Below are 26948 nucleotides of genomic sequence, written 5' to 3' on the forward strand. Positions count from 1 at the left end.
GAATTAAAATGTCAGGCAGATACAGGAGGACCCTGACTTCCTCTTATATCCTAACTATTGACCCTAACTATTGATTAACGCTATGTGATACGTGCGACAGACTGACTTACGTACCTCTTAGCTCCATTTGTTTTTAGCTTTAAAGTGGAGGTAATAAGGTTATAATGAAGTAAAATGGGTAGCATGTTTGAAAATATCAATCACAATGGGTAGTCAACACACATTAGTTTACTAGTCTTGATCAGTTGATTGATTGATTGATTGATTCATTCACTCACTCAGCACATAGCTAGGCCCCGAGCTGGAGCGGTTGGAGAGTGCATTCATCACATCCACAGCCAGCGCACCCTGGCACTAGGAGCTCCTGCTCTGATGTGGGAAACAGTGTGCAGCTCATTGCGGTGAGCTTATACTGTGTAAGGTATGAACTAAGTGGGAGAGAGCCCACAGGAGATGAGCCGACCTGAAGAGTGGATGGGAAGGCTTTTCTAAAGACTCATTGGTGTAGAGGCTTAACATCGGAAAGAACAGTGGGGAAGAATATTCCAACAAAGGTAACGGTGCAGATGTGGAGGGGATGGTGAACGGGCAAAGTGAGAACAGTGAGAAGTGGGCTGAGGCCAGCCGTGATGAAGAGAGGGTTAAAAACGGGTTAGAACCAATTGAGTGTAAATATTTCTGAAGTTAGAGATTACTCACCACAGTGACCCAAGGTGGAGCAGATCAGTTTTCTTTTCTCCTTCTCATTTTGCATTATTCTGACCCTTTCTGTTACCAGGTTGGCTTCAGAGAATCTCCTCTCTGTCCATTATTCATTCATAATGTGTCAAGGGAGCATAGGTTATAATAGGAGCACTTTTTTTAAACAATTTTTTTTTTTACTTCAGTTGGTTTAAACTATATATTCAGATGTGTTTTTAAATGCATTAGTTTGAGATAAAATAAGCTAGGTTTTATTAGCTCTGTTTTACCAGAGGAAGGAATACTGCTTGTGTTAATCTGATAGCTGTTTATAGCATCTCTCTGGAGTAGGCAGTCTCTTTATTTGGAAGAGAGTTGAGGTGGTGCCAGGGAAGTGAGCTGATCCATAGGAAGGTCAGTCTATGGAGGAGTGGGGATGCCCCGGCCTCCAGGGCTCTTGGTCTTGTTACTTTGATAACTTGGCCCTTTGGGAGGAGTTGCAAGTCAATCTCTTTGGTGTTTCAGTGTGAAAGCCTGATATATTAATGTCCTGGTCTTTTAATATATTAATGCCATTTGGATATTATTATCGAGTAAGACGTGGCCTGTAGAAATATCTTTAGAATACATTTTCTTTATCAAAGGCATGATCTAAGCATTTATATTTAGTACTTACAATTCACTTTTGAGTAATTTACATTTTATTTATATTATATGAAATAAATTCTAGTACAGTATCAAATGTCAAAACAAAATCTTTTTTTAATGCTTATTAGTATACTAGTTAATGAAATCACACAAAAGGAAGTGAAATAACATTGTAATTAATACCTTATCCTAAAATCTTGTCCCATCCAAAACCAAATATTTAAGATAAGTAAATTGTCTAATTTCAGTTTAAATGGATTCTCTAAAAAAGAACTCATGTCATCTGTCATCCTAACCATTCGTATTAAGTAACAGCAATACAACAGCAGAGGGCACCAAATAGCCATTCCAGGAACGTTTTCTCATCTCGTTTTTTGTTTCCCCCTGCACCTCCCACCTCTTTTTCTCTTCCTCCTTCCCTTTCTTCCTTTTTTCTAGTACTTAAAATCATTAACATTAAAACCATATTTTAAAAATAGTGGGTGGTGGAATTTTCCCTTAGCTAATTTTTTAGAAAAATTTAAAAGTATATTAAGACATCAATGTGATTTATTTATTGAACCTTTTGCATTTAACATTATGCATCAGAATTTCAGTTCTTTTAAAGCTCTTTATTCAGTAAAATATCCATGAGCAAGAGTAAAATTCTTTTTTATTTATTTTTCCTACCAAAATATTCTTAGGTAATAAGCCAGTTTTTATACCATGTTTAGCAAATTAAAAATTATTTAAACCATGCATTATGAGTATACATACATAATTATTTTATAAAATATTATATTAATATTTTAAATACATATATTTTCTTGTATTCTATTTTATTGTTTCAGTATTGATATTTATAGAAGTGTGTGTGTGTGTGAGTGTGTGCTAGATATATAACACTTCCTAGTCTTATTCTTAGTATCGTTGATCTCTGGTTCCAAAGCAGATTCAAAAAAAAAAAAAATGATCCACTCTTCTGCTTTGCACTTTAGCATAAAAATCTGCTTATGTTTAATGCTCACTGGCATGAACCAACTCTGTTTTTAGGTAGAAATCTGAACCATTTGATGTTATTCGTATAGATTGGACTTAGTGCTCTTTCAGGAAAAATAACAAATTATTTTACTAGTTAACTTTAAAAGAGCCTCAAAAAACTATGGTGTTAAAAAATGATTCAGAAATAAGTAAACTTTTAAATGAGGACCATTGATGTGAGGGGTGCAAGAGTAAATTACTGCCAATGTTTTAGATTTCTCAACGTCAGTGGATAAAATGAAATAAACTTAAAATATTATAACATTGGTTTTAGGGGCCAGAGCTATTGGTGTTTCAGCAGATGCGATTTAACCTAGCATATTAAAATTTTATAGTAACGATAAATGTTATAACAAGGACGCATTAATACTTTCTTCTCTATAGATTGTAAGTTTTTGTTGTTGTTAATGGGGGCTGCTGCTTATGATATATATGTCTGTGCTGAAAAACTACCCATGCTTGAGTAAGGAATAATCTCATGACCGTCATTCTGTCATTTTTCTTGGGTTTTCACTGGAGACAATTTTACCTGCTACTCTTTTTTGTTGTTGTTAATCCTCACCTGAGGATATTTTTTCATTGACTTTTAGAGAGAGTGGGAGGGAGGGGGAGAGACAGAGAGAGAAACATTGATTTGAGACACATCTAAGATATGTGCCTTTGACCAGAATCGAACCCAGGACCCTTCAGTCCGTGGGCTGACGCTCTATCCACTGAGCCAAACCAGCTTGGGCATTACCTGCTACTCTGTGATTGCCACAGGTTCACTTTTAGTGGTGAGCAAGCAGTTCAACAATGTTTTCCTATTGTTGCATTTCAGTTATATTTAAGTCAGGTTCCTTAGGTAGTACTTGAAATGGCCAAATCTGTATTTTCCCCTATACAGATAATATAAAGATATTATAGCTTAGTATTTATAATGAAAATGTCAAATACATGCCTTACTAGCTTTTAAAGTAAGTGTATATATGTGTGTGTGTTGGCGTTGAAGTGGCACCAGGTGTTAGACCAGTAGAGTCAGATTGGACCTTGCTTTAGCAACCTCGGTACTTGAGTTCTGGCTAAGAAAGAATTCAGAGCCAAGACTACAAGACTACAAGAGAAAGTAACAGAGGTAGAAGAAGTGAGCAGGAGAAGAAATGCACTCAGGAAACAAGCTACAGAGGAAAGAAACAAAGGGCCCTTACAGCTCAGGAGAAAGAGCGCGATAAGGAAAACGTGCCTGGGGGGTGGGGGTGAGAAAAGCGAAAGGTGAGGGTGCGCTCCATAGAGAGAGCCGTGCTGGGTCCATGTCCAGAGGTTGCTTATCTGGAGGTCTCAGGAGAGGATCTCAATAGAATATTCATCCGCTTTCCAGGCCTGTCCTTTCAGGGTCGTGGTCTCTACCGATTGGTCAGCACCAGGGCAGAGGGTCTTTAGTCTATGCAGCTGTTCCTGAGGTCAGCCAAGGTGTTGCTTGTCTGGTTTTGCTGCTTTTCTGGGCCTGGAGCTGAAACACAACTGAGGCTTAGATGTATTTGATGGGTCAGAATCTCATTGTCCTGGGGGCTTAATGCTTAAGGGCTGTTCTCCACTCCCCTGTTTGTCCTCCCGCTAAGGGGGTCTAACCAACATGACTAGCAGTGTGTCGGGAGAGGAAAGGGCTGGGGAGGGTCTGAACCCCATGACCTGTGACATATGAGGGGAGGAAGGGTTACCCTGAGGGCGAGGTCCTTGTATTCCTAGTTTTGCCCATTGCTAGGCACCCAGGGCGTTCGGTCCTGGTGACCTTCTATACCTGGACCATCGTCCTGGCTCTGCTCATGCCTGTCTCTGACTATCTACCACATTTGTATTTCGCATTTACCATTGGGTTTTACCAATAAATTTGAGACCATTTCATTTATATATGAATGAAATTGTTGGCCTTTTTTTCCAGTAAGTTTTTAAATTATTGCCGTTAAGTACGGAGGTTTTATTTTCTCCCACGCATCTTGCACATAATAGGCACTCCACAAATATTTGCCGAGTTGAATTTAATCTTCCTCCATGGTAATGAAAAAGTGAGTTTGTGAGCACACATTCCAGCTGCTCTTAATAAAGGTGGCCGAGCAAGCGTACTAACCTTCCTGTGGAAGAATTCCCAGGTCAGAGAGCCTGCATTTGACATTGTTAAGAATATACGGTGATTTGAATGAGTTACTTTGCTCTAGACATGTATATCTGATGATTAGGCCAATAGTCCCTTGGAGTTTGAAAAATGTTTTTATTCATTTTTCCTTTAGTTAATTTTAGTGTGACATATTAGAATATCAAGCATGTTGGTAATCAATTCTGCCATCTTCATGCATTTAGCTGAAATCTTACCCTCTCAACTTTGCTGGTTATCTATGTTTTGTTGTAATAAGACTCTATTTGTTAAGTCTATGAAATCCTTTGTCAGGCATTACGAGTTATATGCAAGACTTGGCGATGTCAGCAATTAGAGTTCATCTACAGGACTTTGGGGATGAGTCATTTTCTCTCCTTTCCTGCAGTCTCCCTCCATTCTCTTCTCATTTGCTTTTATTGTTTTGTTTTTCCTTCTGTTTCGCCCTCTTTTTCTGACTGGATTGCTATTAGCGCAGTCTTTGCCATAGTGACACAATCAGTAGCAGGGTGTGAGCGGTCGTGATAAGAGGAGTCACACAATCACATCCAGATATCGTGGTACCAGACATGAGATAACCTTTCTGTGTCCAAGCACATGGGCAATCTGTTGGCACACCTCCCAACAGAGACAGAAATCTGGGCAGATCTGAGGGTGCTGAAAGGGGCGCATATGTGGCTGACATCAGAAGAGAGAGCTTGAAAGTAGACCTTGTGTTCTCACTCTTGCCTTCTTTTTTCTTCAAGCCACTCTTGCTGCTTCAGTAATTTATTTACCAAACATGTTGGATTTTATGTTCTTTGGTGGAAATGGCCTCTCTTTCTCTTAAGAAAACTTTGTAGATCTTTACTGGAAAGACAATAACTGCTAAAGTCTCAAGGCTCTATTTTTTATCTAATATTGCTATTAACTATTCCCTCATACCTAGTGTCACATCTGTCTACCTAATAATGATATTAGATGATATTTTTTACCTTTTGCTGTGACATAACCAACCCTGATGCCTAGTTGAATGCATGCACCATAGCAGCAGCTTAGTATGTGGTGGCTATCATTATTAATAACACTTTTCACATCAATAATGTTATATTAGTTATAATATAATTATTAATATATAAATTTTATGTATCATTCAGTCAAATTAGTGTCAGTAGGTACAAAGCATTAAGTATAATTGTGACATTACATATTCAGTGTTTGAAAAAGCAATTATAAAGCACAGTGCTGTGAGAAATAAAAGGATATTGTACAGAAATAAAAGGTTGATATGCAGAAATAAAAGGGTGATGTACAGAAATAAAGGGTAAAGTACACATTCTTCATTCTATCCTGTCTTCTACATTTTCAGGACTATTGCATACTTTTATCTTCCCCACCTGGATGGCTTCTGTTTCTTCCCAATTTATATTCATGACTCTGATATAATTTCTTTTCAGCCAGCATTGCTGGTGGATAAAAATTTATAAAATTAAATTTGATCATGTCAGTCACCTCATTCAAGTCTTTAGACAGAAGGTCTCAAACTTTACAGCATAAAGTTATCTTGAGTGAGCATTAGACAGATTCTGACCCATTCCCAGGTCAGATTCAGGCCAGCCATCAGGCCCGAGAATCGGTGTTTAAGAAGCACCTCTGGTCCTAGCTGGTTTGGCTCAATGGATAGAGCGTTGGCCTGTGGACCAAAGGGTCTTGGGTTTGATTCCGGTCAAGGGTGTGTACCTTGGTTGCAGGCTCCTCCCTGGCCTTGGCCCTGGTTGGGGCTCATGCAGGAGGCAACCAATCAATGTGTTTCACATCGATGTTTCTCTCTGTCTTTCCTCTCTTCCACTCTCCCTAAAAATCAGTGGAAAATATCCTCAGGTGAGGATTAAAAAAAAAAAAAAAAAGAAAGAAAGAAAGAAAAGAAAAGAAGCACCTCTGATGATTCTGAGAAGCACTGCCTTAGTGGCCCAAGCCCGCAGGACATAGTCCTGACTCCGTGTGGACAGACCTTCACGCTCTCCAGGAGCACCCGAGCTCCCGCTGCATTCTTCATCACGGCCGGCCTCCTGTGGTTTCATTACCATCCATCCTGTGATGTTTCCTGCCTTCATCCTTTCTCACGTCTTGCTAACTTTCTGCCAGGAGTGCCCTTTCATTGCTCAAGTTCCCCTTCTCTGAGGATCTCTCTGGTCACCCAAATTGAAGTTGGCACTTTCCGGTTGTGCCCCTTATCTTGCAGTTCCCTTTATTTATACCACTATTCACACCACATTGTAATAACGTCTTCGCATGTCACTATTTAACTGCCAGTTCTGAGTTCCATGACTAGAAAACCTTCTTATTTATCTTTGTATCTCCAGTGCCTTGCAGAAACATAAATGAATGCGTTTTGAGTGAATTCAATACAGGAATGAATTTCAAAGTCTTGACTTTTATTTACTTCATGTTTTATGTAGAATAAATTTACCTATTACTTATGTACCTAGGGTTCTTTAGCTTTTGACTGGAAATAGTATTTATTTTCTACCTTCCTTTAAACATCATTCATCGAACTCAGAGCAGAGATTTATACAAAGGAAGCAGAATTAGTGACAATTCTGGAAATAATTTTTGGAAGAGCAGCCACTTGAGATCCTTCTTTTTTTTATTTTTATTGATTTTTCACAGAGAGGAAGGGAGAGGGATAGAGAGCTAGAAACATCGATGAGAGAGAGACATCGACCAGCTGCCTCCTGCACACCCCCCACCGGGGGACGTGCCCGCAACCAATGTACATGCCCTTGAGCGGAATCGAACCTGGGACCCTCCAGTCCGCAGACCGACGCTCTATCCACTGAGCCAAACCGGTTTCGGCTTGAGATCCTTCTTGAAGGATGGGTAGAAGTATGATTTGAGTGGCAGTAGGGAGATTGAGAAAGGAGCTTCATGCTGGCATAAATGATGCAAAGGTACAAAGGTCTGGTCTTGTAAGCTGTGGAATTTGGTTGCAGTTGAAGATGTAAATGTAAGGGTTGTAATTAGAGATGAATTTGGAGGAGTAGGCAGCAGTATATTTTGGAGGATGTTTTGTGCTTTGCACAGATTTTATCCTTGGTTTATAAAATGTAATTGAAACCTCTTAAACTAGAAAGAAACACAGATGGGAGGAGAATTTGAGAAGGAAAAGACACAAGTTAAGGGAATTTTGTAATTTTACGATAGAAGAATTGATTAGCAATTAAAAATAATTTCATAAAGATTTTTATAATGTTCTTTGTTCATTCTGCCAAGCACTCTGATAGGTTTAGATGTACATAAGATGAGTAAGGCATAGTACCCATACAGTACACAAAAATATAAATAACATAAATTAACTAATCATGTAAACATAGCCAAGATATACAAATCCGTGTTGTATAGTAGATATAAAATGTTATGGAGGCTGGATTCATTGTGGACTAACTTTTCTGGGAGGAGTAGGGACTTGATGGAAGAGAAGGGACTGGAGTAGAGCAAAGAAAAATATTTTTGGCAAAGGAATAAATAAAAGAGTTACTGGGCCCTGCTGGTATGGTTCAGTTGGTTGAGCATGGTCTCATGCACCAGGAGGTTGCCAGTATGATTCCTCATCAGGGCACATTCCTGGGTTGCAGGCCTGATCCCCAGTAAGAGGCGTGCAGGAGGCAGCCAATCCATGCTTCTCTCTCCTCGATGTTTCTCTCTCCCTCCCTCTCCTTTTCTCTCTCTCAAATCAGTAAAAACATCGTTTTTAAAAAAGAGTTAACGGGAGACGAACCATAGTTTGGTGCTAGAACCTGTTTGTTAAAGCTGGAAAGTATTTGGGCCTTGAATGTTTTGCTGAAGGATTTTGCATTTTATCTTAGAGCTTTCCTTTCTAATTATGAAAATAGTATATTATATATTGATTATGTATAATAAATATGAAGAAGATGAAAATCTTTTATAATTTCAATACAAAATGTAATTAATATTAACATTTTCTTTTAATATATATATATATATATATATATATATATATATATATATTTCTTTATTGATTTCAGAGAGGGAGAGAGAAGGAGAGAGAAATAGAAACATCAATGATGAGAGAGAATCACTGATTGGCTGCCTCCTGCACACACCCCCCACTGGGGATCGAGCTGCAACCCAGGCATGTGCCCTTGGCCAGAATTGAACCTGGGACCCTTCAGTCTGCAGGCTGATGCTCTATCCACTGAGCCAACCAGCCAGGGCAATATTAACATTTTCATCTATTTCCAGTGTTTTTCACCATATTTCATATATGTACTTACATATGAAATAAATAAAATCAGAACCACTGTGTGTGTGTGTGTGTGTGTGTGTATGTGTATGCACACATATCTGTAATTTTTATCTCACTTAAAATTGGAATGTTGCCATTTTGCCATTTAGTTAAATGTGCCCAGAAAGCATGATTTGTAGTGATTGCAATATTTACTCTATTATATGGCTATTCTTAAATTATTTACCTGTTTTCTTATTGTTAGATTATATAAGTTGTTTTCAATTTAAAGTAATGAATACTGTTTCACTGAACATCTTTGTACATAAATCCTGTCTGCACTTCTGATTACTTAGAATGGGGTTCTAGAAATAAATATTCTGGATCAATCAAACAATCTTAAGGGTTCAGAATGTATTTTGTCAAATTACTTTGCCAAAAAGCTGCAATTTAAAGTCATACTTACAGTGTGTGGCTTTGACTTTCATTGTACTCTGGCTCAGTATTTTTTCGTGTATACTGTTTGCTAATTTTGTAAATGGTATCTTGTGGTTATTTTAATCGTTATTCCTTGACAACTAGATTGAGCAGGTTTTTCCTTACATTTATAGACTATCTATGTTTCTTTTATTGTGAATTGTCCTTGATCTTTATGGTATTTTTCCCTTTGATTTTAATTGTTATATAGATTATAATTTTATCAGTCCTATTTCTGTCACATTTTATTTCAATTTCTTACTTGCCTTTCAGTACTTTTATAGTGGTGAATTTTAAATTTAACTGTGTTTGGAAAGTTTGTCCTCACAGATATAGCCACCTATATTTTGATTTAGTTTTAAATACTTTTTTTTTCTTTCAATAACCCATGATAAAGGCAGTTCTTTGGCAGAAGACTGACAAAATTAGATTTATGCTTCAGAAAGAAGTCTGTGGCTCTGTGGACAACGGGTTGGAGTAGGGAGAGACTAGGGTAGGGGTAGTGGAACCTGTTTAGGGGAAAGATGAGGGTCTGAATGTGGTGACAGTGACAGAGGGGATAACATGGAATATGGGCAGGTTTTGTGGGAGTGGAGATCAGGACATGTGGAACATGAGGTACTATGAGACATCCAAGTCCAAGTGTTGGAAATACAGGATTGAACCTTCTTCAGGAGGCTGGTCTGGCTGCTGAAGGATTTAGGGAGCTGCCTACACGTAGGTGGTGGTTCTAATGTGGGAAGATTTAGTTTCAGGGCAGCTGAGAAGGGTGGTCAGAATGAGAAGGCTCACCAGGAAGGTGTTCTCTGGGAAGCTGGTCTTTCTTTTACCAAAAGCAATGTCAGACACTGCAAAGAGCCATTTAGAAGAGGCGGCATGGTCAGAGGATAACACTGTTTTATAGAATCTAAGTAGACTTGAACATGTTCTCTGTTGAGGGAAAGGAACCTGTGAACAGGGAGAGATGGACGGTGAAGTAGAAAAAAGAGGGATTTGATGGTGCAGCAACTTAAAAGCATGAGAAGCTGTGATAAATGCATTATTCTCTTAGCTGGAACCATAGTTCATTCTCAGGGACAGAATTTACATATGAGTTATTGAAACAAAGTTTAATTTGTTTTATGAGTAAAACGACTCCTGGCTTCAATAATAAGCTTTTATTTCCTTTTTTTCTTAAAAATGAATTGACAATTTTATAATTGTTTCAGCATAAAGTTCTGATCGTATAAGTTCATATTCTATACATGCTTCTGTTGGCAAAGTTAGTGAGTTACTCTTAATGGTACAAATACTTAAAAAGACAGCTTAATAAGTGTTTAAATGCCTTTGACTATTTAGTGTTTCATTAATGAATATATGAAATTAAACACTTTTAATTATAACCATCTTTTAAAAATATTTATTGCAGGGAAATTTACCTAAATATTCTCATAACTCCCTGATGGTCCAAGCAATAAAGACAAACCTAACAGACCCGGACATACATGTGCTTTTCTTTGATGTGGAAGCGTTGATTATTCAACTCCTCACTGAAGAAGCCTCTAGGCCGAACACCGCGCTTATTTCCCCTGAGAATTTGCAGAAAGCATCTGGCAGGGCAGACAAAGGGGGCTCTTTTCTAACTGGAAAACGAGCAGCGGTTCTCTTCCAACAAGTGAAAGAAACGATCAAAGAGAACATAAAGGAGCACCTCCTTGACGAGGAAGAGGAGGACGAGGAGACCATGAGGCAGCGAAGGGAGGAGAGCGATCCTGAATATCGGGCCAGCAAATCGAAGCCACTGACCCTGTTAGAATATAATTTGACTATGGACACTGCCAAGTTGTTCATGTCCTGCCTTCATGCCTGGGGCTTGAATGAAGTTCTGGATGAAGTTTGTCTCGATCGCCTTGGAATGCTGAAACCCCACTGCCCAGTGTCGTTCGGTCTCTTATCGAGAGGCGGTCATATGTCACTGATGCTTCCTGGTTATAATCGGGCTGCCTGTACACTGTCTCACGGAAAAGCAGAAGAAGAAAGAAAGCTTCCAGCAACGGAGGGAGTCGGGAAGGGCACGTACGGAGTGTCTCGAGCCGTCACCACGCAGCATCTCCTGTCGGTCATCTCTTTGGCAAATACCTTGATGAGTATGACCAATGCAACTTTCATTGGTGATCATATGAAGAAGGGCCCTACCAGGTGTGACCATGATAGTTTGATTTCATTCTTTTGTTTCAAGAAAAAGAAACCTGTTTTATGTTTGTCGCTGTTTATAACCCTTTTTTTTTTTTTTTTTTGGTTCTACCCACTGTAGCATTTTGGGGCATCTCAGTGTTTCTCCCCTTTTAATTCATATGTATGGTTTAAAACATGATAAAATGATATAGTTTCATCTATACTCAGACGTACTGTCTAGCTATTTTTGAAAAATTTGCAGTGAGGGAATAGGTTACAGTTCAGCTTCAATAAACGAATTATAGAGTAGCATTTCAGCAAATATAATCTTAGAATTATATCCAACTAACATTTACAACAACACTTAATTCAAAATGTATGTTTAGTTAAATGCTTCTCTACATTGTGACCCATATGTAAGGAATAATATGTGTTGAGTGATTGTTTTAAGAATATCTGACAAGTATAGTCAGAATACTTAATCTGAATTACTATTTCCTGTTTTCCAGAAGTCATGAAGGCTACTTTGTAAACTGTGGTTTTATTATATTTTAGGGCAGTGGTCGGCAAACTCATTAGTCAACAGAGCCAAATATCAACAGTACAACGATTGAAATTTCTTTTGAGAGCCAAATTTTTTAAACTTAAACTTCTTCTAATGCCACTTCTTCAAAATAGACTCACCCAGACCGTGGTATATTGTGGAAGAGCCACACTCAAGAGGCCAAAGAGCAGCATGTGGCTCGTGAGCCGCAGTTTGCCGACCACGGCTTTAGGGCAAGTTGACCATGTTCAGATTTTTTTTTAATCTAACAAACACTTAAGTAGCACTTACCTTGTGTCTGGCTCTGTTGTAAGCACTTTACAGATACTTTCTCAATAAGGCTCTTAACCCTATAAGGTAGGTACTTTTATTATATTTTATTACAGATAAGAAAACTGAGACACAGAGAGGTTAAGGAACTTGTCCAAGGTCACAGAGGCATTAAGTGGTGGAGCCAGAATTCAACATGAGATAGTTTGCCTCTAGTGTCCAAGATTTCTTAATGCCTTATTACTTTTTTCAGTATTTAAGGCTGAATTCTTTTAAATTCAACGTATTGTTCCGTGAACTCATTAGACCAATGATATGGATGGACTGTAATCTCAGCATGCTAATAGTGAACAGTGAAGAACTAATTGTGATATTTATGTCACTAACAGTATGTTGAAGTGTTCATAAATATTTCGTAAACTAGAGTCACTGATAACATCTTGCAGTGTTCATAAATATTTTTAAGCTAGACTAAAGTGTAAGTTGTAGATGTGAAATTCTTACTTGCTATATGCTAATTATTTAATTTACTGTATTAAAATTTGGAATGGAAAATATTAATAGGTATAAAACAAGCAAAAAATCCCCATCTTCTTGGAACAGTAAATTGAAAATGTATGTATGTGTTTCTTTTGTAATTAATTTGTAATTAGAAAGTGTAATATTTTAAATCGTTCTGGAAGTATAAAAATAAGAATACATATATATTTGTCTTTTCTTTAAAAAAAAAAATATTTTACTTTGTCTTTTCTTCTTTTTTTTAAAGGCCACCTAGACCAAGCACCCCAGACCTTTCTAAGGCACGGGGTTCCCCTCCAACTTCCAGAAATATTGTGCAAGGACAAATTAAACAAGGTAAAATGAAATCTTATTAAGTAATTGACATAGCATCTCAGCTGTAGAAACTGAGGAGGCACAGCTAATGTATAATCATAACATTTTGTTTGTCTCAGATTGTTAAGAGAGAGGAAAGTTGTTATATTCCAGATGTAAATATAGATAATTAAGATGTCAGTTAAAAATAAATCAGATTTATTTAGAAATTGATAAATGAGCATATTTCACATAATTTTATTGTACTGCCTTTGGCCTTATTTTTATGCATTAAGGGCACCTTAACTTGACACATTGGTGCCTTAATTATGTGTATCTTGAGTTTAAAAGTTATACCTGTTGTTTAACTACATTTTAAAATGTTGAAGTTTATATTTCTATACTCTAGCTATTCTTCTGCCATTTGCCAGTAGTTCATGCATTGCAATCCACAAGTGGAAATCCTTTCTTTTTATTTAAGTCTTTAGATTTTAACTTTTGTCTGTAGCTTTTTCATTAGGTGATAGAAGAAGAAAGGATGAGTTTCTCATTATTATCTTTTATACTCGTTTTAAGGCTGACAGGTGAGCTCAGCAGAGAGTTGGAGGTGGGGCAGGGTCACTTCCACTTTGTGAGAGCGTTCCTTCCAGCTGAGAGTCGTGACTCACAGGATGTGGTAGAAGTAAGAGAGGATGATGAAGTTCTGCTTGTAAATGATGACATTTCAGTCTTCCTTTTTTTTTCCTTTTAGATTTAAAATTATACAGTTTTAAACCTCTAGGTTTTAAAGAGTCAGTGATTTGCTAGGTAAACAGCAGGTCTCCAACTTCATATCTACAATTTTGCCCTTCCCTGGGACAAGGACTTTTCTCTCTCTTAGCTGATGATTTGGCATGTATTTTAATGCCGTAAGTGGGATGCTTGATTTTTAGTTTTGGGTACTGTCTGTTGGCTTCTCATTGTGGAAGACCAGCTCTCACAGTCTCTACACCACTCCCATCCTTCATTCCAACTCCACATGGTCGGTCACCCCTCTTGTTTATCACTTTTCGCATTAAGCTTATATGTTTTTTATAGTTTATATTAGATTATATAAAAGTTGGGAGTTTTGGTTATATAACCTTTTATACCTGTATACTCTATATGAAGTGTAATGTACATCTAGAAAAGTGCACAAAACAGATCTGTAGTTCAGTGACTTGTACACGCTAAACACCTTTGTAACCACGGCCTTGGGCAGGAAACGACAGGGCCAGTGTTCCGGGAGCCGCCTGCAGGTTCCCTCCCAACCAGACCTTCCCCTGCCAGAGGCAGCCATCCTGACTTTTAAGAAATCACTCTCTTTCTTTCCTTTGTAGTTGCACCCCCTTCGTTTAAATCCCTAAACACTGTAGTTTAGTTTTGCGCATGTTTTGAATTTTATATGAATTCAGTCAGTCATGGAGGATGTATTCTTTTATATTTGGCTTCTTTTGTGAGATTTATCAATATTGTTGCATTAGACTGTGGCTTGTTCACTTTCATTGTTCATTTTTATTGCTGTATAGTGTTCTGTTGAATGAATAGACCACAGTTTATTCATCCATTCATCCTGTCAATAGACATTTGCATTATTTCCAGTGTTTGGTTTTCATAAACAATTCTGCTATGGGCATTCTTGTATTTGAATCTTAGTGTACATTATAAGCACTTCTGTTGTGTGTGTAACTCAAAAGTGGAATTTCTGCATATATTTATCTTCAGCTTTAGCAGCTAATGTTAACGTGTTTTCCTAAGTGAGAGATGAATATACATCCATCAAAATGGCTAACGTGAAAAAGATGGAAAATGTTGTTGTGCTTTTATGACTTGTTGGATGCGATCGGAGTGGTGCTGTATGACTAAAGCTGGCTGTTTCCCATCACCAACGCAAGCCCTTCCTGAGTGCTTTATCTAGTGCTCCGTGGATGAGGAATTTCCCAGTCAGGCTGCGAGGAGCGGGCACTGTCTCTGGCCCTTGGGGAGGTTCTTTCCCAGCCTCGAGTCGTTTCCTGACGCACATGTACTCATCAGTACTCTGCTGAGTATCTGAGGAACCCTGATCTTCGCAGCTCTCTCGTCTCTGCCCTGTGAATTGTAACTGCCCTGTTTCCCGAGACTCAGCTGTCTGCCCAACTCAGGGAAACTGCTGGGCTCTTCCTCAGTTCCCCTCCCTCTCTTCTTGCATCGAGTCCTAGAAACACCCCCAAGGCAGTCAGCTCAGGCGTTCATAGGGTCACTTTGTCTTCCTGACTCTCAGTCCCTCTTGATGTCCTGTGGCTTGGATCCATTGCTTTATGTATTTTGCTTTGTTTTTTTTTATGGTTGTAGCCTGGCCGGAAATGGAAGTTCTTCTTTTCACTAATGTTCTGATTATATTATTATCTTATAAAGTAAAAATTCTTTATTTTGTATAGTTTTCACATTTTCAGAGCATTATTTCAGAGATAAATGGAAACACACCCACACAGGTATGATATAAGTACGGATATTGTGATTAGGACACAACCAGCCCCTTTTAGCTCTAGATCTAAATTCATTGACAGCATCTTTCAGATTATACAGTACACATCAGTGGCAGGTCTCCCCTACATTTAGTTAGTTTAAAGCTTCGTTTAAAATCGGTTCTTGTTAGAGATATTACTTGTCATCATCATTAGCTTCATTACCATTCTTTACTGTTGATGTTTCTTCTTGGATTGCATTTTTGTTCCTCTGTATTATAGCGGATGCAAGCACTTGATTTCTTAAAACAGAAAAGCTGCCGTGCCAACTACCAACGTGCTTCTCTTCCTAAGGATTAGTGAAACACCAGGCAAAATTGTTTCAGCACAGCCTCACATGGGGATAGACTGACACCAGTTCTATTGTTCAGGTCTAGACATAACTTTTTCAGCTGTATTATTTTTCATTAAATCTTGAGCTTTTTATTTTGGAAGTGGTACTTTTTCTTATTTCTATTGCTGATATTTTTCTGTATGTGAAAAATATTTTTAAGAGCTATAGGTTTAAAAGCTCTAGCAGCATTTAATTTCAGTATTCTCAACTAATTATGAAAGTAGTTCAGTTATGACATAGATGGACTAAAGTAGTATAAATAGCTTTTTCTCTATGCAATGTCTATATAAACAGGACTCCAGAAATATAATACCCGGAATCTGTTTATTTTTATCATTAAAAATAAAGATACATATATTGAACACTGTTTTATTAAGACACATTATTCTATCTTCTTTGTCAGGAGCATTTCTAGTTTCCTTTAGACTTGTGACTTAGAGAAAACATTCTAGTGTAATCCCACTATTTGACCCATGTAAGGTAATGATCGTTTAGCCCTAAACTTTTATTTACTTACTAGAGGCCCAGTGCACAGATTCGTGCACCAGTGAGGTCCCTCAGCCTGGCCTGCAGGGATCGGGCCAAAACCGGCTCTCTGACATCCCCCGAGGGGTCCTGGATTGTGAGAGGGCAGTTCTCGGGTGACACATCCAGGAATCGGGCTCCCTCCTCTCTGGTTCTGGGTGCATCACCCAAGAACCTCAGCTGCCAAGTCACCGCAGCTCCCAACATTGCGTGCCTGTCCCCTGGTGGTCAGTGTGCATCATAGCTACTGGTCGGAGCGTCTGCCCCCTGGTGGTCATTGCACATCATAGCTACCGGCCGGTTGGCTGGTCGCTTAGGCTTTTATATATATAGATAGATACTGAATTTCATTACCTTCTTCTTCTAGTGTCCTTTCAGAATTAAGGGTAAAATTAGATAGCATTAATAATCTCTTCTGGGATCATAATAATTTCTCCCTTTTTAAAAAAAGTGAAATTTCAGAAGTGTCCCTGCTGTTGGAAACCACCAGAGGAACTTTCTCAACAATTTTGTTAACATGAAAGCTAAAACCTGAAACTTTACCCTTCACCACTAAAGTTTACCAACTTTTTGCATGAGGCAGTGAATACTTTATAGGCTCTAATAACTGAACTTATAATTAAAGAGGATCTAAAAAGTGGACAATAAAATTATTCAATGGAATATAGAAATTTTTTGGATTTCTTTGCAAGATTACTTTGCAATGTTATTATTAGATCTTATGAAATAAACAATTAAGAACAGCCCTATTCCTTTTATAAGCATAGCATTATACACTAATTAAAATTTCATAAGGACCAAAAACAGTCTTTTATACTAGAAAATAACTTTCCAGATGAAACATTTTTTTCTGTGCAAGATCTGCTTCTTAGGGTTCATGGAGTTGGATTTTTGGTTTCTTACTCCTGTTCATGTACTTCTTTTAGTTCTGTTGTTTCCCTCACACGTGCCTGATTGACATTATGATGCATTGGTGTGGGAATTATGAAAAGTTGTTTTCCTGCAGCTGGCCCATGCTTACAAAAGAACTTCACTGCATGAAAAGCAAACATATCACTCAGCAGACAATGCTTAATCTGTGCAGGAGCCCAAACCTATTGCTGTTCAGTGGCAGAAGAAAGGAGCGGGATTAATTTGAAGATGCTTGTGCATGACATATGGTAATTTCTCCATAGGAAGGAAGTGTCAAATGGTGACCTCTAAATCTCAACATTGACCTCCAGTTGTAGAATGTGTGTGCCATACGGTCCTTTTGCCTTTTCATATGATAATTTAAGCTGAAACATTTTCCTGGTAGCATAACTTTTAGAAGAGCATTTTATAAAGACTATAACATTCACAACAATTACTCTTAGAATATAAAGCTTTTGTATCGTAAAAATATTTTTTGAACTCCAAAGAATGAACCTATGTCAGGATTCTCCTAATAAGAGTTAAATATAGTATATATATATTCTTTATAAGTTGGCATATTTTCAATGGAGTTTTGATCAAACGAGGGTGGGAAATTGAAATTATTTCAGTGAATATTGGTTTGAGAGATTAGAAAATAATTTATACATAATGTTAGAAAATCATTAGAAAAAATGTAACCCCAACATAAACTTTACATTATGTGATACATTTTCAAAATTGAGTTACACTTTGCTAATTTTTAATGTGTTGACATTTTTTCATTGTAGCCTTATTTTGTTTTAGAACTGTTTCTATATTAGTTGATACATCATTCAATCTAATATTAAATAGATTTTGGTTTTAAGAGGAATTTGAACTACACTGTGATTGCTATTCAATAAAATATATAATTTCCCTGCTGTGATCTTTAATGAGCATGCCCGTCTGATTAAAACATCATTTTTTAGTTCTACATTTACTATATTTTGCCAACTTTGTTTTCATTCTTCACTAATACTGAGCTTTTTTTCAGAAACTGCTGTACCTCAATTCTCTCTTTTTTATTTCTCCTCTTTTCCTCTGCAAGTTCCTGCACCTGTCATTTCCACTCGGTCTGATGCTGATCACTCTGGCTCTGACCCCACTTCTACTCCTGCTTTCCATTCCTGTTTCTTAGTAAATGAAGGTATTCTCTCTCAACTTCCTACCAACTTTCTTTCAATCTGTGCTTTATTCTAATTTGACATGTTCTTTTTTTATCTAATTTGTACACTTATCTGCTTTGGTATGTATTGAGATGGTAAAGTTTCCATGTTCTAACTTTATTTGCTAATGTCAAGGATAAGGGCCAGTTATAAAAGTATAATGTTATGGCAGGCTGGAATAAACCATGTTTCCTGTATCTAGAATGCTGTTAAAGAGTGGCCAAGATGCTAATCTAATCTTTGATGTGAAGTGGGTGTTGAAAGGTGCACTGGTTTTCATGATAATGCTTGCCATGGGAACCCTGGTGTTAGAGCTGCCAGTTTATTTTTACCTGTAGCTTACCTATCTATCTTTACACACCATGTGCCAAGCTTAGAGGGGGATGTCACAGGTCCCCTAATTTACATTCTCATTTGAAAAGTCTTCACAATGACGATTAGCAGCAGTGATTATAAACTGATGGGAAGTCACCTATTTTATCTTACTTACTATTTCTCTTTCTGGCCGAGTCAAAAATGGGTCCTTTTAGTTTTGAAGATGTAGTTAGGCTATCATATTATCCCTGTGGAGTTACACTATTGGGAAGTCTTTTTGGATTTCTGAAAATGTGAATGGAATCCACAAATCTTTATACCCCACTGGGATTATTTATACTGCCTGGAAGCTTAATGGAACTTGTGAGCTCTTGGCTATATTCACCCTCTTTATTGTGGGCTCAGTCTTCACAAGTTTGTATAATATAAAAAGGGAGAAATTTATAAAATCTCGAATGTAACCCAGAATGATTCTGACTCTTCACTAAAAAGCAATATTTCCAGCCCATTCAAATAGAAAGAGAAGTGCAATATCTGTAAAGTGCAGAGCCCATGTTTTAAGTACCACTCTTTTGAAAAGAAAACATGGGCACTTAAAAATATAATGCATTTTTTTCTCTTTGGTTTCCCTGGTATAAACCTGTCCTAAGGTTAATATGCTAAGACTAGATTTTAACAAAAATAATTAGAGTCATCTTTGTTAAGCTATTGTGAAAGATAACAATATTTTAATTCAAAAACAAGCTGTCAACTTTGGAGAATGGTGAGAATCATCACATTAAAATTTAGCTCATAAATATATTCCATACTTTTATGAGACATTAAAACATTTTAAGAAATTACTAGGTTGTAATATATATATATATATATATATATATATATATATACATATATATATATATATGTATATATATATATATATATATATATATATATATATATATATATCTGATTCACTCTCTTCATTGTGGGTTCAATCTTCACCAGTTTGGTGAAGATATAAATATCTGATTCATTTTCTAAGAAAAGGGGTCAGTAAGAACTTTAATATATATCCCTCTATTGAAAATAATTTATAATCTAAAAAGTACATACTCATCACCTTAATTAATGTAACTGTATATTCTCTGTTGAAGAGAATTTCCCTACTGATAGGATGGATCTTTAGATAGGTGGCTTGTCCCTCACTCACACATTCTCTTTTAACAATCCCAATAATCATTCTGAGGTAGGGTTTTTGTTATTGTTAATTTAGATTATTTTAAAATGTTAATTTGCTGAAATTCTATGATCACGGATAACTCAACTTGTAATGATGGTAGTAAACAAGTGTTTTTGCACTTATTCTTGATTATTTGTCTTTAAATATTACCCTAGGAGGTAATGGTAGTTATTATGCATTCATAGTAGCTTTATATATAATTTGGAAAGAATGAGGCATTTATTGTATGTATATTTTTCAGTCGCCTTTAAAATAGGGTTGACATGATTACTTGAGAATGTCTGGATACTGGTACTTTAAAATACGGTGGTGGTTTAGGGTGTTTGTCTTCTTCATATAATCAGGTTCCATATTGTGGATTAGAATTTTGGAAAAAGTAATGTGTATTCCAAATAATGATGTTTATTTGTTATTGATGCTTAAGATTATGTAAATTTTAGATAATAAGTTTATTATATTGTGGAATGTCTGAATTCACTTACCTCTCAAAATTAGTGTGTGTTACTTATTTCAGCTCTGATTGTGATTAAATATCTGATTCACTTTCTAAGAAAAGGGATCAATAAGGACCTTAATTAAAGGCCCTGTGACAGAGAAGGGGACATCTCTGTTGACTGACACGATGGCAATAGAGAGAGGGCCTGGCCTCATGATGGACATGACCTGTTTTTTGATATCTGAGTGAATGCCCTCGTAACTGAAAGTGGTTTCAAGTCTGTGGCTCTGGAACCTGTTTATTTCTGTGCTTTCCCATCCTTGAATATGCGCTTGACTTTAGAGGGACTATTTAGAAATGTGTTTTCCATGTGGAATTTGCACATACTTCACACAGAAATTTATTTTTATTTGTTTTAAGACTTTGAGAGTTCTTACGAGTACCAGTTACATAAGTTAGCAATGAAATACATTTGGTAGTACAATTCTGTACAAAAAAATAATCTAGTAATAAATTGAAATAATTTATAACAGTTTAGCAGATCTGGCCTTTTTTTGTGTTTCTGGTATACGTACATAAAGAAAAACCTTTGATTAGGGAAGGCTGGAATGTTTAAAGTGTTTTTAATATGTTACATTTTGATAGGCTGGAGTCAGCTGGCTGCGATGCATTGTGTGATGCTGCCAGACCTGCTGGGACTGGACAAGTTTCGGCCTCCACTTCTAGAGATGCTCGCTCGGAGATGGCAGGATCGATGCTTGGAGGTAATGTTGAGGTGACGTGGACAGAAAACAAAATCATCAAAAGGCATTGGACAAGTGTAAATTTTGAATAAGAATGGTTAATGTTTGTCTAATTTTTTATCACCTATTTATTATGTGGTAGGAAATATGGATTCATGATTTTTTTTCAGTTTATGTACTAAACAGTAGTGTTTTGCTTGCATATTTGTTTACTTTTTTAACTAGTAAGTATTTGATAAAAAGTTTCGTATACTTTATGGAACTGGTTCCTAAGTATTGCTTTCTATACAGATTGTGCACATGTGTTCACACACACATGCAATACACCCACCTCCCCCAAAACCAAATGATCATCAGGTATAATCTCACCAGTCAAATTCTAAGAGAATAGCCTTTGTCCAATAGAAGGGACTGTGTTATAATAAAAGGAGAGGGTCTTTGGACTAGAAGAGACCTGGATTTAAATATTAGTTCTGCCAATTATTAACTTTGTGACCCTGGCCAATTTACTTAACCTATTTGAAGCTCATTTGTAAAGTGGGGATAATAATATATTACTCATGGGATTGCTGTCAGGGTCAAATAAGGTAATGCAAGTAAAATAGTTAGTGCAGCATCTGACACGCTGTAGGAGCTCAATAAATGATAGCTATTATTTTGTGCTAATGGACTATGCTGTATTAGATATTGCTTGGCATACAATATCACCAGGGACTTAGAAGCATTTTAAAGAGATTTTCCTTATTATGGTATTTGACCTACATAGCTGTAGCAGTTTGTATCATTCAAAAATTTTAACTTACCAAATAGAATTAACGTATTTGCTCCTTTTCTTGTCTCCCTCTATTCCAAGTGGAACTGCAGCATACTAAAATTTTCATGGTTTTGCCTTAAATAATATTTTAATTCACTTCAAAGTCAATTATAATTAAAAACATTTTTTATTCAAACTCGTATCAGATACTGCTGTTATCTTTTCCATTATAAATGTTAATTGATTGATACATCACTGGACAATTGACTAGCTTCTTTAACCCCATGCCTGTGGCATTTTGCCAAAATAAAAAATAAACTAAAACTGCAAAATAAAAGTTGTTGGAAGAAAAGGAAGAAAAATGAAAATAATACAATTTTGAAAACTAACTGTTCTTCTATAGAACTCATTACATGGGAATATATCTCTTGAAAACATTGTTTAAGCATGTCTTAGGTATATATGAATGTGTGGATTGATACATGCATGGTGTGTAAACAATACCTATTTAGTATATATACATATATGTACTTGTATATTATAAAAATTCACTAGCTAAGGTTAAATTTCTTCATGCTAAAACAGAAGACAAATTTAATAGTTCTAACTACTTTTGACAATTTATATAGGAATTTTGAAATTGAATGTGCAAAATTAATATGCAAGACTGTTTTAAAAGCTTTTGGAAAAAAGAAAATTTAAACCCAGAGCTGATTAAATGTACAAACATAATTCATTCTATTAGTGTTAAAATATTTTTCAGTGAGAACGGTAATTAAAATGTCTTTGATTTGCAGGCATCCAATTTATTCCACTTAAAAGTCCTTAATTTCTTGTTTGGTCAGTAGTTTTTGTCATGTGGATAAATGTGGTTTATGTAGTCTCCTTCTGACTTCCTAGTTTTAAACATCTCACCCGCTAACTTGCTTTTCTCACATTGGGCTCTGTGGTCTCAGGTCAGAGAAGCCGCGCAGGCCCTGCTTCTGGCGGAGCTGCGAAGGATTGAGCAGGCGGGCCGGAAGGAAGCCATCGATGCCTGGGCTCCGTATTTACCTCAGTACATGGACCACGTCATGTCACGTAAGAGTTCTTATGTGTTTCCACAAAGCTTTCCATGCTCATTAGAAAAGTACCAAAACAAAAGTGAGTCATTTACCTTCCAGTGAAAACAAGGGCCTCAAATTCTGCTCATTCATTTTCTGAAATCCCTATGGATTGGAGTTTGGTTAGGAAACCAAAAAAACACACCAAAAAAAAACAAAAGTTATATAAATATCAAGATATTCACTAATGGATTGACCCCTTATACAATTAATCCCTCCAAAATCCTACCCTACTTAAAACTAGTCTCTTGCTGATTGCATTATGTTTAACAAGTGCCAACTTGTTAGATATTGATCTTGTGATATGTAGGTACAAACACAGGCAGATGCTTTCTAAGTTGAAGTTAGGATTGTGAATCCTTCAAAAATAAAGATCTGGCAGTTAGACTAGTGTACTATTGAAAAAGGGAAAATTAGCAAGGGTTTGACTAATGAATTTTTCAAATGAGTACAATTTGAAGGGATTGGGAAAGACCTTGGGAAAAATTGTTGAAATTATATATATATATATATATATATATATATATATATATGTTGTTAATCCTCCCCAGAGGATATTTTTTCAATGCTTTTCAGAGAAAGTGGAAGGGAGGGAAGGAGGGAGGGAGGGAGGGAGGGAGGGAGGGGAGATTGAGAGAGAGAGAGAGAGAGAGAGAGAGAGAGAGAGAGAGAGAGAAACATCGATGTGAGAGAGACACATCGATTGGTTGCCTCCTGCACGTGTCCTGATCAGGGGGTAGGGGATGAATCCACAACCCAAGTAAGTACTCTTGACCGGAATCGAAGCCATGACCCTTTGGTGTGGGGCTGGGGGTGGGGCATGCTCTAACCACTGGGAAATACTGGCCAGGGCAAAATATTTTTTGCATAATGAAACCTTTGTAGTCATGCTGCTAGGTCAAATGTGCACCGAGGAAAAGTTGTATTTGGGCATTCATAATTTTTTTCATTTTGGAAAAGGTATGCTTCATCCCAGTTCAGCATTTGATTCATTCTTTATTTTCCTAAAGAAGAATTCAGAATTAAAATTTTAATCTGTTATGAGTATAAGATAAATAAATTCATTTTAGTTGTGTTTTCTTTTAAGATAAAGTCTTAATGAAACTTTATAAAAACGTTTTACTCTGGAAATTTGGCCTGAGTTTTAGGTGGATTCAGTTTAAATGACCTTTTGCCAATACCAGTTATTCCTTTTAATGAGATACTCATTACACATTTCAAGAGAGACAATGCATGATTGCATAAGAAGGAAATGAAAGCCAGATTCAAATAGGATTACAATTGTTATAACTGATATAACTGTACCAAATGTTTGCCAGTGGTTGTTTACGTAGGTATGTGACCTTGGATACTTAACCTTTCTCAGTGCAGTTTTGTCACAGATGAAATGAAGGTAGTGAGACATTATAGGATTCTTCTGAGGATGGAACGAGTTAATCTTTATTAAGCACGTCGAACCATGCATAGGCCATGGTAAGCACTATGTATTTGTTAAGTAAGTACATTCATAATCTGTAAATGCAAATATATTTTGCACATATAATTAAAACATCACAAATGAACTATTCCAATTAAAATTTTTTAATCTGTTTAGGGAAGACTATTTTTTATTTGCTTACTGGGAATTTTTTCATTTTAATTAAAGGAAGTTAAGTTAAAAAATAGGGATTTTAGACATTAAAAAGACTATGTAAGTTATAAGGCTTAAAGCTCTTACATAAATATTTATAGGTTTGTAATTTTTGTTGAATATAAAGAAGTTTAAAAAAATAAGATAGGATGAAAAAAGCTCTGCTTTTGCATATTTGCAAGTTTGGAACAGTGCTCTTTGTTCAGTAGCTTGTGGCATTAAGTTTATAATCTTCCAGACAATAGAATGATCTCATCAGCTCATCATAAACCTTATTGAATAAAAGATCCCCCAACTTAAGGACCAACTATGAGTATAGTACTATGGAGCAGATTGAAGGTGAAACTAAATAGCAAATCACTAGGGATTCTTTTAAACGGGGAACAACTTGGCCCACGTGGCTCAGTGGTTGAGCGTCTGCCTATGAACCTGGAGGTCACAGTTCAATTCCTGGTCAGGGCACATGCCCAACCCCAGTGTGGAGCCTGCAGGAGACAGCTGATCAATGATTCTCTCTCATCATTGATATTTCTGTCTCTCTTCCCCTCTCCCTTCCTCTCTGAAATCTATAAAAATGTATATTAAAAAAATAAAAGGAGAACACTATTATGAAAATAATGAGAATCATTTTAAAGACATTTCATTTAGAATGGACTAGTGTAGAGTGGGAAAATTGATTAAAGTAGAATAAATAGCTGGGAGGCTGTTACAGAAGGGAATAGGGGACCCAGACCTAAATATAGAAGGGGTAGAATAGGAGATAATTCTGAGTCTTGATTACAGATTGCATGTAAAGCTCTAAGAAAAACACCAAAGATTAGTACAGCCTTGTATTCTTGACAGTTTTGAAAGAGAGATGCCATTAGCAATGGTGGTAGATTCCATTTTATATTTTTCTTGGAAAGAAGAGAATGAGTTAGGTACAACATAAAGGCATTACATGATCACAGACTATTCTCTGAAGCAAAGATAAACATGTATATGTTGCTAGGTGAGATGTCTGTTAGAGACCAGAGAGGGTACAATACAAGTAAAATAATGATAACACCTACCACTTTCTCTGTCAGGCTTTTGCTACCTACCTGGTCTGTATTATTTCACCAAACTATTGCAGTAACCCTGTTAAGTAGGCACTGTTGTCACTGTCACCCCTACTTCCTCCATCCTCAAATGAGTTAATTGAGGACAAAAGAGATTAAAGCACTTCCTGAAGTCCCTCAGTGACTAAGTAGTTGTCAGACTACAAAACTCATGATCTTAACCACTGTTTATTGTCGTCTCCCTCCAGCATCCTTAGATTTTAAATAGAATTGGGAGTGGAAGAATGAGTAGATATTTGGCTTAACTAATCTTGCTTTTAGACAATGTCATTTTTAGCCTTATTAAATTTAACAACCACAAAATGGAGCACAAAAATAACTGTAAAAAATTACTCGTAGTGGTTTGCATCATTATTTAAAGAAGCATACACTAGATTGTTCTTGGTCAAATTTAAACCTTTCCGTTAATGTAAATTAAAGTCCTTGATATTTAGTTACTATATCCTGAAGTACTTTATAAATTAACTGAATTCTGGCTTATGTAAAATTTTAATCTTATCACTTACTGCAATTGTATTTTTTAGTAAAACAGGCATTGTGCATATAACTAAAACATCTTATTCCAACAGCTCTTACTATAATATATTAATCTATTCTGGAACTTTTATATCGACTAGGTGTAAAATTAGTTTTAATTTGCTTTGCCGGGAGCTTTCTAGTTTAATAAAAGGATGTCAAGCTAAGGAGCAGGGGTTCTGAATGTGTGAAAGGAGAAGAAAGCATACAGCAAATGAGGAAGGACCACATAGGGCTGCTGAACAGATTTGCTGTCCGAAGGGATCAAAGGTTATGGAGCCAGCTGGTGGGCAGCCCACACCTGCCATCAACATGCTTGTAGTGAAGTTGCTTCTGCCGTTGTCATTCATGTTTGAGGGGATGATAATTGTAGCAAGTTGTAGCATGAAGCAATCTTTTAGAAAATTAAAACTTATTCTAGCATAGGAATCTTCTTAATCACTAAAGTAGGTAAAATATTAAGCAATATATCTGGTAAATACACTCATCTGGTATTTTCTTATACTTTAATCATCCTAAGCACTTAAAAATATGCAATAATTGCCTAAGCAATATTGGCAGCTCCTAACTTATAACTGAGCTTGATCTAAGAGTCCCTTGGTTAGTTATTTGAAACTCAGAAAATGCTTTTACCTGAAGAGCAGGATGTCATACTGGGCTGGTGGACTGTGGTGGCCATCTGTCTTAGA

At 36.6% G+C, this 26948-nt stretch overlaps 1 protein-coding gene across 3 annotated transcripts in view; it reads left to right on the plus strand.

The window, feature by feature from the left end:
• Window positions 1–26948, plus strand: part of WDR7 (WD repeat domain 7) — a 290874-nt gene that overhangs the window by 69410 nt on the left and 194516 nt on the right. For 2 of the 3 annotated variants that reach the window (XM_079784070.1, XM_079784069.1), the window contains exons 16-19: window positions 10588–11357; window positions 12914–13002; window positions 21059–21177; window positions 22867–22990. In XM_079784070.1, the coding sequence (XP_079640196.1) occupies window positions 10588–11357; window positions 12914–13002; window positions 21059–21177; window positions 22867–22990 (1102 nt within the window). Of the gene's footprint in view, window positions 1–10587; window positions 11358–12913; window positions 13003–18268; window positions 18422–21058; window positions 21178–22866; window positions 22991–26948 lie in introns of all 3 variants that reach the window. The other variant, XM_079784071.1, reaches the window with a different exon arrangement.

The sequence above is a fragment of the Cnephaeus nilssonii genome, assembly GCF_951640355.1.
Source record: "Cnephaeus nilssonii genome assembly, chromosome: 11".
In the NCBI taxonomy this organism is placed as follows: Eukaryota; Metazoa; Chordata; class Mammalia; order Chiroptera; family Vespertilionidae; genus Cnephaeus; species Cnephaeus nilssonii.